The sequence below is a fragment of the Bos indicus genome, chromosome 2, assembly GCF_029378745.1.
Source record: "Bos indicus isolate NIAB-ARS_2022 breed Sahiwal x Tharparkar chromosome 2, NIAB-ARS_B.indTharparkar_mat_pri_1.0, whole genome shotgun sequence".
NCBI lineage: Eukaryota > Metazoa > Chordata > Mammalia > Artiodactyla > Bovidae > Bos > Bos indicus.
The window spans coordinates 44063781-44078648 of NC_091761.1; the positions used below are offsets into that span (position 1 = coordinate 44063781).

A 14868-nucleotide genomic window follows, 5' to 3' on the forward strand; every position below is an offset into this window, starting at 1 on the left:
TCACAGAACAATACAAAGACACGGACAAAAGCCAGACCACAGAACTCCATGCCTTACCACAGTGGGCTGATGGGTGAAGTCGCGGAAGAAAGGTTCTGCTCTTGCCCTTTTAAAATTCCAGTGCAGCAAACACACACCCGCGCGCTCGCGCGCGCACACACACACACACACACACACGCATACACGCCGGATCGGGTTTTCCCACTCCCTGCTACTCTGCACCAGTGTCCTTCCCCGAGTCCTGATTCATGAACCGTGCCACCTTTGTCTCATTTTAAACTGTGCAGACTATTTTCATCCTCCCACCCCCCTCCCCGGTTCCCCCTCTCCCTTCCTCCACTGGAAAGCTCTGATGTAAGGCGCTCGCTAGGTGGGAGAGAGCTTCTTTCCATCGGCTCGGGTCGGCGAGATCCCGAGAGCCCCCCTCCGCGGGACCTCCGCCGGAGGGGGCCGCTGCCCGGAGGTCCGCTGCGGGCGCGGGGGTGAGCGCCTCGATCCCTTTAAGGTGTCGCCGCGCTCGCAGGAGCCGGCGCGGGTCCCGAAGCGGGTGGGGAAGTCCTGCCGCCCTCCCCCGCCTCCAGCTTGCAAGCGTCCGGGGGGCCCAGCCGTCCTCCGCCCGCCGCGCACGGGCGGGCCATGCGGCTGTGAACCATGTCCTCCTCCTCCTATGCCAAGAACGGGAGCGCGGACCGGCCGCACTCCCCAACCTCACAGGTACCGCCCCCTCCTCCCCCTCCTCGCCCCGCCTTCGCGCCCGGCGAGCGGGGCCCCGGGTCCTGGGAGTCAGCGGCCCCGCTCCCCCACCCCTGCGAGGCGTCCCTCTCTCCTCCCGCCCCTCTTCTTTCTCCTCCTCCTCCTGCTCCTTCTCACCTCGTCTGGTCTCTGCGCTCCGGCTCCGGAGTCCTTAGCCTTCCCCAGCCCATGCCGCCGGGGACTCGGACCCCGCACCCTGAGAGTCTTTGTTAATGGATGTGGTGGGTGCTCGCGGGCGGCTCTTCCCTGGCGTCTTTCAGCCGTCGAGGCTTGAGTGGGTGGGTGGGGTGGAGGCTGTATGTGGGGACCGTGAAGGAGACTTGGGTGCGGGCTCTGGGGAACCCCCGGGGAGCTGGTCCTGAGGCGGACTCTAGCCTGGGGTGGTCGCCCGGCTCCCCACTGCCGCGCCCTCATGCGCTTCTCTCCGACCCCCTGTGTCGAGTGCAGGTGGCCCGAGGCACCACGACCCGGAGGAGCAGGTTGAAAAGATCCGATGGCAGCACCACTTCGACCAGCTTCATCCTCAGACAGGTAGGAGGCGGGCGCGGGGGGAGGTGGGGGTGGTGTTCCGGAGCTGAGCGCAGCCCCCTCGTGAGGGCGCGGCGGGCGGGGTCCCCGCGCGCCCCTTCCCTCCCCCGGCCTTCCCTGCGGCTGGTCCTTCTCCCTCCGTCCCGGCTCCCAAGTCTTAGGGTCCCGGGAAGTTAGTACGTGTGGACGCGAGCCAGCTGGGACCTGGTTGAATTTAAGACTGGAAGTATTTCTTTTTACACCTTCGATGCGCGAGGAAACCTTTTTAAGTCGTGTGACTTGACTTGACCAGAACCCCGGGCGCCGGACAACTGCTTTGATTCGCTGTTAGAAGCTTTTCTGTTTTGCCCTATTTTGAATACTCTCCTTTGTCATCTCCGAGCTCTGGTCAAAAGGAAAGACACTTTGAGCAGAAAGTTTGGTCTCGCTTTGGGACCTATTCTTTGGTTCGCTCGGTTAGGGAAAGACTGCCGGATCTGTTTAAATCCAAGTAAGCGAAGCCCTGCACTCGGTTTCTGGGGCCTGGGTGCTGCTACACTTAGTGTTCGTTTCCTTAGGGATTGTTCTCTTCTACGTGGTTCTAGCACGCGTTGAGTGTGATAAAGATCACTGGTTCCACCGAATGCTGAAGTGCCTTTTACCTTGACACAGGAAATTGGTCCTTAATTTCGTACTGTCTATGGGCTACAGAGAAACCACTCCTTCATAGCTACTGGGTGCTACAGAGATCATGCGAAAAGGAATCACCTTGATTTCTCTTTGGAGGAGAAGCTATCGAGGTGTGTGAGTTCAGGGTACCCTGGGAGGGCAGTGGTCATCGCACCAAGGCTGCGCTGTGGGCTGCTGGAATGACCTTGGGAAGTTCTTTTCCCTCTAGGTAACTCAGATCATCGTGTACTGTGTTTTTAACCTATGATGGCAGCTGCATTATATTTCTTTAGTGATTATCCTCACTTTAAACAGATTACCCCCAAGGAATGGGCATTAGACTCAAAATTGGACTCAGACCTCTCCTAAGAAGTCCATAAAGCGTATTTACATAATATTTATTACACAGGCATTCATTTTCTTCAGGAACAGAAATTACTGCAACTACTCTTTCATTCAGTGAGTATTAAGTGTGTGCATTATTAAAATAAATATATTTTGGATTCTGAATTCAAAAAGTGTATTCTATCCTTTTTGCAGTGTTTAGATTATTTACATATTTAATAAAGCAACACATTCTTCATCTTTTACAAAAATTGACTTATGTGACTGAGATCTTGTTTATGTTTATTTTGTAGATGCCTATTTTTTGTAGTGTTTTATTACTATAGATTCTTAGAAATACTAATTATACAGCAGTGTATTCCATGAGGCGTTTGACTGAGACTTTTATCTATACCATCACTTCAGTAATGTTTTATTCTTCCAAGCACAATCAATATTCTTTACAATATGTTAATCTTATTCTTTCCTCAAGTTAAATAATAAGTGAGATAATGCATGTATAAGTTCTCGTTAAATGTGCTGGTGTGTGTTGGCTTAAAAATGTAAAAAGTATTCATGCTGAATAATTTTGAGAGTAATTTAAACTGTCGCAGATTATGGGAACAAATATATTTCATAAGTCTTTCTGAAACTAGGCTAGGATATGTTGGTTTAATAAGATGATCTAATTTAAATTTGGACATTTTGTTGTAATGATATTATTAACATATACACAATCTTACTAATTTTTCTGCACAGAAATAATACATAATTTTTATGAGGACTTACAGCTCAGTAAGCATCCTGTATATGATCTTCTTTAAATGTCATAATACAGACTTCTATAATGACTATGATAAAATAACTGAGTTTTTATTTATTTGACAAGAGATGAAAAATGATTCCCAATGGAACTTTAACACTGTATTTTGAAATTAAATTTAACAGTTTTCATCCAAATGCCAAAAAAAATTTTTGTTTAAAAAAAGACCAGCAGCTGTTTAATGTTACTGGAGAGTTGTTATTCATAGAATGACCAGTGATTTACTGTTTTTGAATTCATGATGTATTTCACAATCTGTGTGATGCCTTTGCACAAGAAGAAGATAGTGAAGATATCAGTAAAAACAGTGCTGCTCATTTCTCTGCCATATAACCTATAAAGATATGGGGGTAAAGCTTTCACTTATTAAAAAAAAAAAAAAAGAATCAGAGAGGAACATCCCGGCTGGTGGTGAAGAATAGAGGACAGCTGGCAAACTTATCAAATAGAACAGTGTTTATTGTTTGAGCTGGTAAAAAAAACTCAGTGTTCATGTGTATATGTGCACAGATGTATGTATGTGCACATGCATACACATGCACACATGTGAGTTGGCCTGAAAATGAACAGACTAAGACAGCCTGTCTCTCCCCATGAGGACTGCTCACAAAACCCCTCAGGCATCTCTGACCTTATTTGCTGATCTGCTAGATTGCTGCTCTCCACAGTTTAGGAGGGATGGAGGTTTTGGAATGAATCCAGGGAGCAACTAAATGATTTCTTTGAGGAAAGGTGAGAAGGTTAAGTATTTCGTTAAAAAAGAGAGAGAACTAGGGGTGACCCAGTAGTGATCCCAAAGGGCACAGGAAGACTGTCCTTCGGAAATGTGGTGGGCTGTTCTGTCTTCATGGAGGCTGAACTCAACAGTTGGCTACAATTAGAAAGGAATGATACTTTATAGCAAGACTTTCCAAAGAGTGTTGATATCATTGAAATGGCTTTCCAAGAAAGGCTGTAGAATTTTCTCTCCGGAGATCACTTTTGACAGGCTATTTATAAATGGATTGTTTATTCATGCTTTAAAGTTTTAGGAAGCACTTACCAAACATTTGATACGTACCTTTCCCTGCAGTAGATACTGTGGAATAGGAATGAAAAGATGAATGAGACACAGCTCCTGTATCTAAAGGATTTTCTGATATAGTTACAGAGACATAGATGTATACAATTAATATGGTGAAATGGAGCAAGGAATTAGGGTGTCTGCAGAATGCCCATGTGTGCTGAGTATATGAGATACCGTGGGTGTCACAGCACATACAGTTTGTGTGGCAGAGTGCTCCAGGTTACTCTCACTGGGGTTACTCCCAGTTTTTTCCTCCTCTGGGGTTCAAAGGAAAATCTGATCAGAGTGGCTTGTTGACTTCTCCTTAAGACTGCCCTTATTATTGACTTCTCCTTAAAACTGCAGAGTCTTACAAGACCTGGATCCTACCAGCTTCCAGCCTCATCCTAGGCCATGATCTTAGTTCTGGAAACAGATCTTGAACATACCACTCTCCCACCTGCCACAGGCCCTATGCACATGTGAAGGTCTCTGTGTGGAGGCTCTCCCCTCTGCCTAGCTGATTTTTTAATCTTCCTTGAAACCTAACTTTAGTTTCCACTTCTTTTTCTAATCTCCTTAATAAGGGCAGTTCCTTAACCAAGTACCAGAGTGCACTGTGCTAGTTCTCAATAGTACCCTTGCTGTTTATTTAACATTTAACTATTTAACATGTCATTACATGTTTTGTTAATGTCTATTTCCCCATCCAGATGACAGATTCCACTGGGGCAGGGACATGTCTGCATTTTGTCTCCATTTTCTCCTAGCATTTAGCATAGTAGGTGTTCAATAAATATTTGAAAGAAGCCCTGGTTATAGACACATTTCTCTGATTTGAAAGAATGAAGGGGTAGATGGAATGAAGAAAGACTATCTTGATATATTTTAGGCATGAGGTTCTGCTCCAATATTAAACTCTTTATTTAATGGGGGAGAAATTGCCTCCTAACTGCTATCCCAAATTTAGTAACTTAAAAAAACAACATAAAATTTTTTTTCCTGTGTACTGAGCAGGCACACTTCTTCTTTGTGTGATGTTATCTGGGTACTGAGAAGACTGAAAGGTCTGAAGTACCCTTATATGTGTGGTTGGTGGTTGGTGCTGGCTGCTGGCGTTTTTGGCAGAGGTTCACTTTCCATCCACCTGAACCTGTCAGTGCGGTTGCTTGAGTTTCTTCACAACATGGTATCTGGGTTCCAAGCAGGAGCATCCCAGGAAGTAAAGCCTGAAGCTATAGACTTCACAGTGTTAGTTTAGACACTCAGTTGTGTCCAACTCTTGCAACCACATGGACTGTAGACCGCCAGGCTCCTCTGTCCATAGGATTCTCCAGGGAAGAATACTGGAGTGGGTTGCCATTTCCTTCTCCAGAGGATTTTCCCAACCCAGGGACCAAACCCGGGTCTCCTGCATTGCAGGTGGATTCTTTACTGACTGAGTTAGTAGGGAAGCCCATGTAGCTATGTAGCCTGTAGACTTTGTAGTAGCTATGTAACCCTGTAGCCATAGTTCCTGGAGAAGGCAATGGCACCCCACTCCAGTACTCTTGCTGGAAAATCCCATGGATGGAGGAGCCTGGTGGGCTACAGTTCATGGGGTCACTAAGAGTTGGACACGACTGAGCGACTTTACTTTCACTTTTCACTTTCATGCATTGAGGAAGGAAATGGCAACCCACTCCAGTGTTCTTGCCTTGAGAATCCCAGGAATGGGGGAGCCTAGTGGGCTGCCGTCTATGGGGTCGCACAGAGTTGGACACGACTGAAGTGACTTAGTAGCAGCAGCAGCAGCCATATAGCTATGTTGCTATGTAGCCATATAGACTTCATCAGATCAGATCAGTTGTGTCCGACTCTTCGCGACCCCATGAATCGCAGCGCGCCAGGCCTCCCTGTCCATCACCAACTCCCGGAGTTCACTCAGACTCACGTCCATCGAGTTGGTGATGCCATCCAGCCATCTCATCCTCTGTCGTCCCCTTCTCCTCCTGCCCCCAATCCCTCCCAGCATCAGAGTCTTTTCCAATGAGTCAACTCTTTGCATGAGGTGGCCAAAGTACTGGAGTTTCAGCTTTAGCATCATTCCTTCCAAAGAAATCCCAGGGCTGATCTCCTTCAAAATGGACTGGTTGGATCTCCTTGCAGTCCAAGGGACTCTCGAGAGTCTTCTCCAACACCACAGTTCAAAAGCATCAATTCTTCGTAGTTGATATCAAAAGCTACATGACTTCACTTCTGTTACAGTTGCTAGGTAAAAACAAATCAAAGGGACAGCCAGTTACAAAGGGACGGAAAATAAACTCTCTTTTGATGGGGTGCAGCAAGGTCACCTTACAAAGGAGCAGATAGAACAGAAGATATTGTTGCATCCGTCTTTGGGACAATCTACTTTCAAGCAAGGTTCCTTCTGTGTTTTTTTTAGATATGCTAATCAGATGATCATTACAATGATTCAGTGAACCCACATTATATATAGAGATCTAAAACACATTCAGATACTAAGTTGATACTGTAATAAAGCAAGTTGGCAAAAATATTCTTTGGGTTCTAATTTGAGCACCGGTTATAGACACATTTCTCTGATGAAATGCAAATTCATCAACAGAAGGTATATGCTTTGTGCATAGCTCTAAGAATAATCATATGCTTGAAGTCATGCATATGTGCAAAATTTATCCATAAGCTAGAATCACAGAATTTTAGAACAGGAAGAGATTGTGGAGGGAAAGTACTTTGATTCCCCATTTTCAGATGAATGAAATACAGACCCGAGGAGGTAAGGCCTTACCAAGGTCACACCAATAGATAGTAGCAGAACTGAGACAGGAGACCCCAGCTCAGATTCTATAGTTTCCCCACCACAGTACACTTCATCCCTGAATCATCAAGCCAGGCACACAAACACACGTGGATATGGACACATGGAAAAACTTACTCCTCTTAGATCCTAGAAATATTCCTAGTTTATATGGTTACTATGAAGACCAAAGCAACCCCTGGAGATTCTGGAGACTCTAGTTTTTCTCGGTTTTATCATGGGATGGAATTTTTGTTTGCATGGTTTATGGTTCACGGAGGTTTGTTAGTTTCTTTACTTACTAACGTTCTAGTCACTTTAGTAGCCAGTCTAACCAGAAAACAAAACAAAACTCAAAGGACTTGAAAGTTAGAGACAGGATTGAACAGGTGAGGCAAGAGCTTAGAAGCTAAACATAGAGGTTAGCAACATTGGGAAGCCACTATCACCTCCAGACTAGAAGGACAAGGGGAGGACATTGCCCTGGAACCCAGGGGCCAGAATCACCTGGTGGATGCTGGAACTGCTGGGGTACTGTTCATACAAGCAAGAGACACAGAGGGGATACAGCCAGAGAAGCCATTTGAGGTGGAGAAAATGGGGAGAAACACTCTGGCTTCTTCATTTCTTCTGCTCCCCGCTCCACCCCTGCCCAGTCTGTCACTGGCTGGGCTGGACACCAGCTGACATAAGAGACCGGGAAACTGCCTGCAGGCCGTGGCCCCCTTGAGACAGAAAGCAGAGCAGAAAAAGGAGAGGATGACTCTGAGGAAAACAGGCCAGGACTGGCACAGCCATTATTATATTTTAACTGCATGGAAGATATTAGTGAATCATTTTCACCAGCCAAATCAGAAATTTTTCCTTGCACTGTAAGTAGACCGTCCTTGCTAAACGGTATAATCCAGTGACATGGAACTTTAAGGAAAAGTTTATACCTCTTTCCTTTGTGAATTTTATTTGGAATACACCTTCCAAAATTGAGACCTGATAGAGCAAAAAAGAACTCTGCCTCTGGTGGCAAATGGTGCTTCATTCTGGCTCTTGGGCTTGAATAAATGGAACTGAATTTATGACGCTTCTGATTGAGAAATCTAATTACTGGACAGCTAACCAGTTAAGCAGTCATTTTTGCTTTTCTCCAAATTTCTGTTCTTGACACACTGAGTTCCCTAAATCTCATTTTTATAAAATAAAGAACTATTTACCCTTCAGTTTAGGTTGATAAGATTTTATTGAAGCTTACATAAATTCTGATTCACATTTTAATCCTTCTAGAAAATTATAGGATGCTGCGTGGAAACTTAAACTGAAAATGACCTTGGCTTCACTGTGACCCTCTCCCTGTAATTACTCCACATGCTGTCCTAGACAGTGTCGTCCCTGGGAATCAGGGGGCAGAGACGGTTCCTTCATCAAGAGAAAAGGCAAGGGTAGGGTGGAAAAGAATGTAGTTTTGTTCAACCATGCTCTAGAGCTGGTTGCAGAAATCAGTTTCTTGGCCCCTGATGAGTCTGCCAACTCAGTGGGCTCAGCTGGGCCCAGCACATAGAGCTCTGACCCATCTTTTCTGGTTTGGGCTGTGACCTTGTCCAAGGTCATCATTGTCCTTCAAGTTTGGCCCTTTCTTGGTCTCCTTTCTGCGGCTTAGACTCAGAAGGAAGCATAAGCCCGAACCAGGGTGACTGGGCTTGTACCTCACTCAGATTCACTGAACCCCAAGAAATGGCCTCAGACTTGTGGGAACCGGACAGGCAGCCCCATCCCATGCTCGGTCACTGCAGAGTGCTTCCTAAAACAGCACCACCCTCACTGCCTGCTCGCCCTTCTCAGCAGGAGTGTGTGTGTGAGAGAGAGAATCTTCTGAGTCCCTGTCTGTGTAGGCAGAGCCCCTGGACGGTGTTTACTTCCTTTGAGCCCAGGTGTGGCACTAGTATTTCTTTTGCGAGCTGTGCAGAGCACTTTCTTACCGTCCGCAATCACACATCACTCATTCTCTAGATAACACCTCTGCAGATTTGAACCCATCAAGTTGATAGGACGAGCTAGGCTGTTATCCCCCAAGCACCCCCATAAAACCTCATCCTCGTGTAAGAGGTGGGTATGGTCCTGCGTTCACACAGTTTCATGCCCTCTTTCTTCCTGAGCCAGGAAAACGTAGAAGAAGCACTCTTCATTCTTGAAGAGTCTAAGTTATGAACTTGACTACAGACTACGCATCAGGAATTTTACATGGATTTAACTATGTGAACTCGGGCAGGAAGAGGGGGAGGGCTAGAACTAGAAGCCTGAATTCATGAAGAGGCTAAATTATAGATTCAATTTTAAGGGATGGTTTTACTGCTTTCAAGTAACAGTAATGACAAGCTGTGTGCTTCCGCAGCCTGCATTCAGAAAGCGAGAAGGCTGATGAATTACCAACACCTGGCTTGAACATAGACGGTGCTTTGAAATTCCTTGAAGATGGTTTTCATTTTAACTAGAAAAACATGTGCCTCTGTTAACTTTCCTACTTTCTTTACTCTGTCCTTATGACACCCATAAACAGAACAGGGGTAATTACTTGAATCAGTAGGGATGGTGTAAAGCGTGTTGCTTTATGTACTGAAAGTGTTAGGTGGGGCTGTAAAAATGAGGGACACTCACTGAATCTTTCTGATCATTTCCCTGTAATCACTTGGAAGACAAAGTGTGCCTATTTTATTTCTCATTTTATGTTCTTTTCTGTTGGTGGAGGTATCTTTCTCTGGGGCTTCAATTTAAATTGCTGGAGCAGTAGTTTTGTTTTGAGAGGAAATATTTTGTAAACAAACTTAAAAAGAATCTGCATTTTTTTCCCTAGGTTGTCAGAATTACTAGAAATGGTAAGCTTTTGTTCCCTGTGTCTGAATATTATGATATTCTTTTTTAACTCCTTGGGAAAATTTGTTTTGCAATTTCTTCTTTAATGCAGGAAGGACCAGCAGTAATGGAAATGCATAATAACTCACGTAGATGAGTTTATCATCCTGTCCCACTTCGTTCTCCAGTGGCCCAGTGCTAGGATAACCCAAAGGCTGATTATAAAACCCTCACTGTTAAGGTTGGCGTGCTTTGTGGTCATGGCTTAATTATTTGGCCTCTGTGTGTGTGTGTGTGTAGAACAGAAAGAAGGAAGTCATCTTTCAAGAATTCAAAGGCTATATTCTGTTATCACCATAATCTAATTTTAGAACATTTTCATCACCCTGGAATCAAATCTTGCACCCATTAGCTATCATTCTCCAACCTCCTTCCTACCCCCAGCCCCCGCTCTTTGTGGTGGTGTTTAGTTGATAAGTCATGTCTGACTCTTTAGTGACCCCATGGACTGTAACCCTCTAGGCTTCTCTGTCCATGGGGGTTCTCCAGGCGAGAATACTGGAGTGGGTTGCCATTTCCTCCTCCAGGGGATCTTGCTGACCCAGGGCTCAAGCCCATGTCTCCTGCATTGGCAGGCAGATTGTTTACCACTGAGCCACCAAGGAAGCCCACCTCCAGCCCTGGGCAGTCACTAATCTACTCTCTGTGCCTATAGATTTGCCTGTTTTGAACATTTCATTCCAGGTTATATTCATGTAACTGGAATCATACAGTAATATGTGATCTTTTGGGATTGGTTTTGGATTATTTCATTAAAATATTCTCAACACCAGCCTGAAGGTTTTCCAGTCATAGCTGCTGGTCTAAATGTGCAAACATTTGCTTGCCTGTGGAAAGGGACTTGCCTTTTCTTAATCGTAGATCCAGACAGCATTTTAAGTTGTGGTGGTAAATAGGATGGGTGATTTGATACATTTTAGGGCTGCAGTGTCAGGTTATAAAGCTGAATTTGTTTGACCTGCATGAAAATCATATCCCTGACCTTGGCCTTCTTGTCATCAGGATTAAACAAAACTGAGTAACTCCCATCTATAGAAGGGATTTATGTAATAGAATGAGATCGACAGGACTAAAGAAAAGTGTCTGAGCAATGTAAGTGGGCATTGCCATCATTTTCAGTAATTTTTAGTAATAGAAATGCCTTATATCTTATAATTCAAAATACTTCTTTTATTTTACCTACGTGTTCATAATAACTCAGCTCTGGTAAATTCTATTTCTTCCGTGAGAGACGCAATTAATGAGAAAGCAGAGTGCTTGAGTCCCAAGCTAAGTACAATATTTATGGGAATTATTGGGTGTATAAAACTGTACTTTCTGTGTGGCAGGTGCTGCTCAATTATATTTGAGCACTTCCCTGGGGGACAAAAGTCAATTATCAACACAGTCGTGTGGGAGAGAAATAGGTCAGCTGCAAACATTCTCTGCTAATTTCAGAGAGCTTGAGGGGTGATTTCGATTGGGGGATTTTTTTTTTTTTTAATCCTTTGGTCTCAGTATTGTAGGAAGACCTTCTGGTTGGGAAAGACTCAGTTTTTCATTTGGGTGTCTTATGCAGTTACTTTACTATGAATACTTCTTTTGATCATGTAAAATGAAGATTAAATAAAATATCTTTTAGAAAATTGTCAAATTTACATTGTAAGAGTAATGTGTACCATGGGTATTATTATTATTATTAGTGTTTTTTGTACATTAGTAGAAATGCTCAGGGTTTAAACTCACCAGATAAAATGCAAATTTCATATTTCCAAGTATTTTGTTTACTATTTCTACATAGAAAGAATAAAAAGGGTTAATTGTAAAAAAAAAAAACGGCATTGGTTTTTTAAAAAAATTATGTTTATATTTTTATTGTGGAAAAATACACATAACAAACTTTACCATTGTAACCACTTTTAAAGGCGTAATTCAGTGACGTTAAGTCCATTCACTAAGAGCTGTTTTTTAAATGAATGTGGCAGGTTATTTTAAAAGTGCAGACCAGGTAAAACTTAATATAACCTACTTTGAAATACACTAAAAATGTCCACCATTGTCCAGGTCTCCAAATACAACTGTGGCCTTATTTGAAGCAACAGCAGCAGCAGGAAACATGCCCTAGAGTGCATCACCGTGCAGTGGGGACCCCAGTTGAGCAGAACCAGGGGGCGCTGTGGACCCCAGGCGGGGCGTGGGAAGGTGGGTGGGAATAGACTGGGGCTCTGGCCCAGGGCACCTGTTTTCTTCTTCTTCCGCTGTCTGAGATCCGATCAGTTTCTAGATAATTTGGGTTAACGAGCAGTCTATTTTAAAATTGTGAACCTTCCCAGGAGTCTTCAGGGGTTGTCATCGCTCGTCCGGTGCTCGTGATCATGGTTTGACTTACTGCCTGCAGGTAAGCGCGTTTCATCCTGTTACCCAGCAAGGCAGATGGCTCCCCACAAAGATCCCAGTTTCCCTGGAGCTGTTCCTCCCTTTAGTACGAGCACACCTGCCCAGACTCAGCACAGTCTCTGCTCTCTTCCCCTCACCCCCTCAGTCGTGCCATCCTTCTCCTGGAGGGAGGTCTCACTGTTTGCACTTGATGATGATCTTGCCATCTGTCAAACCCCTCTAGAACCCTCTCCCCCATGAAGCTCTGCGATATGGCTCCAGGTCTCCTTCTCAGGCACTCCCTGATCCTCTGTTTTGACTGTTCTGTATTAAATTCTTTTCTGTGTAAACTGGAGGTCCCCATACCCCACCAGCCTGTGGGTCTACGTGGACATCATTGCTAACTAATCGCGTGGGGCAAGAAGAAGGAGAGCAGCTGGGAGAGGAAGTCTTGATGTAGAGACATTAGTCATTTCCCTTTTGCTTTTTCACCTTGCTACCTGTAGACAGAGGACTGCAACGCCTTGCCTCCTAATAGCCTGCCCATTATTTCTGAGACCAGGGGGTGCGCACAGGTCTACCCTTATTGACCTTGGCTGCCACAAGCCTTTGACGGAGATTCGTCCTGCTGCAGGTTGCTTATCTGTGAGGACCCTGCCTCCTTCTTACTAAGATGCTGCTTCTCGGGCAAAATCTCAAAGGTGACAGATAGCACTATACTCTTCAGCTTCTCTGGACAAGCTGTGTTCCAGACTTCCTCATCCCTGGGTCCTGCTCTGAACCCTGGGCCCTGGAGTGACACTTGCTGTGTCCTGCATCTCACGTGTCCAGCTCTGTGCTTTCAGCCAGCGTCTCTCCTTTTGTAGGTTACACTGGGAAACAGGTGTCAATCTGCCTCTGCCCCAGGGCTGCACACAAAACTTGCTCCTAACAGTGACACTCCCACCCAGGCATACATAGTGACCTGCACATATTGATGTAAACAGAGACAAACTTTGAATCTCCTATTCGTCTTATCAACACATGCATATTTGATATATGCATAATGATCTTTGTATTTTTTTTATGTTTGTCTTATGAATTTGAATGGGGGCATGGAATAGGAAAAATAAGAGGAAAGAGGAAGGTTATACTGGCATCTAAAGCACTTTGGTAGTTAGAGCAGGCCTGGATTGGGTATCAGAAGAGACCTTGGGACAGAAGGAGGGCATTTGGTGCCTAGAGAGAAAAACAGTGGCTGGTGGAAGATGGTTTCAGAAAGTGAAGTGAATGAAGATCACACTTTGTCTGTTTCAAACTTTGTTCTGGAACTGTATCTGTTAGGAATCTTTCAGTTGCAAAGAAACAGAAACTCAATGCAATTGGCTAAGGTGAAATATAGAATTATTGGCTTATGCCAGTGAAAGGGTCAGGGGTAGGTCGTCCTAGCTTCAGGTATGGCTTGTTCCAGGAGTTCATGACTTCATCAGGCCTTCTGTTCCCTCTCTCTGAAGTTCTTTCAACACTGTGTGCTTTGCTGTGCTCAGTTCTGTGTGCTGGCTCAAGCCTTGGTTTGACATTTGTTACGGTGGCAGCAGTGGCTACAGTGGTTCAGGGTTTCCCATTCACCCCTGTTTAGAGGACGAGCTGGCCTCTCTTATGGTAGCTCCAGCAGAGAGGCAAAAGCTTTGTTTGCCTGTTTTTGGAGATACCACCCACCCTCTGAAACATAATACAGTATGCACACACACTTCTTGGATCTTCTTGGCCTAAAATGGCTCGTAACCAGCACTGTGGCCAGGGGACTAGCCAGTCAGTGGTTGACCACTGCTGGAGATGAGATTGGGGTCAGCCCCACTAAGGCTGAGAATGGGGAGGAGCAGGTCCCTAAGGGAATTTGGGAGCTAGTGGTAGATGACGGGGAAAATGGGCATTGCAGATGTGATTAATCAGACCTACTCGAGGAGGCACTCTCAGGTGGACCCAGGGAAGGTGGTGGGATTTCTTTCTTCTCTGCCTTCTTCTCTTTGTACCACATTTCATCCACTTAGTGGGTTAAATAAGAATCTTTTAAAAAATTGTGTTTAATACATTAACAAAAGTTACCATCATAACCATTTTTCAGTGTACAGTTCAGTGATATTAAGCACATTCACATGATTGTATTATCATCATCACCATCCATCCTAATTGTAATTTTGTAGAGAGTCAAATGTTCTGTTGTAACATTGTTTCTTAATGAAAAAATATGTACCAAATTTCAAATAACTGACTAAACAGTGAATTTATGGGACACCATCCGGCAGTGGCACCCCACTCCAGTACTCTTGCCTGGAAAATCCCATGGGCAGAGGAGCCTGGTGGGCTGCAGTCCATGGGGTCACGAAGAGTCGGACACGACTGAGCGACTTCACTTTCACTTTTCACTCTCATGCATTGGAGAAGGAAATGGCAACCTACTCCAGTGTTCTTGCCTGGAGAATCCCAGGGACAGGGGAGCCTGGTGGGCTGCCGTCTATGGGGTTGCACAGAGTTGGACATGACTGAAGTGACTTAGCAGCAGCAGCAGCAGCGTCCAAGTATTAATGCAGAGTGACTACCTGAATTAATATTTCTCAAGGCCTCAGTTTTCCTGTCTGTAAAATGAAGGTTGAGTAAGGTGAACTAGGGGATCTCAAGCTCTAGTATTACAGAGCTTTGTGCCTGGGTCTG

General features: G+C 44.9%; 1 protein-coding gene across 2 annotated transcripts in view; it reads left to right on the forward strand.

Annotated features, from left to right (window-relative positions):
- The first annotated feature begins 404 nt into the window (after nucleotides 1-404).
- The window catches only part of CACNB4 (calcium voltage-gated channel auxiliary subunit beta 4), a 279581-nt gene continuing 265117 nt past the window's right edge, over nucleotides 405-14868 (forward strand). Inside the window, exons 1-2 of one of the 2 annotated variants that reach the window (XM_019972642.2) lie at nucleotides 405-714; nucleotides 1201-1284. In XM_019972642.2, the coding sequence (XP_019828201.1) occupies nucleotides 652-714; nucleotides 1201-1284 (147 nt within the window). In that variant the 5' untranslated portion in view covers nucleotides 405-651. Of the gene's footprint in view, nucleotides 715-842; nucleotides 975-1200; nucleotides 1285-14868 lie in introns of those variants that run through there. The other variant, XM_019972649.2, reaches the window with a different exon arrangement.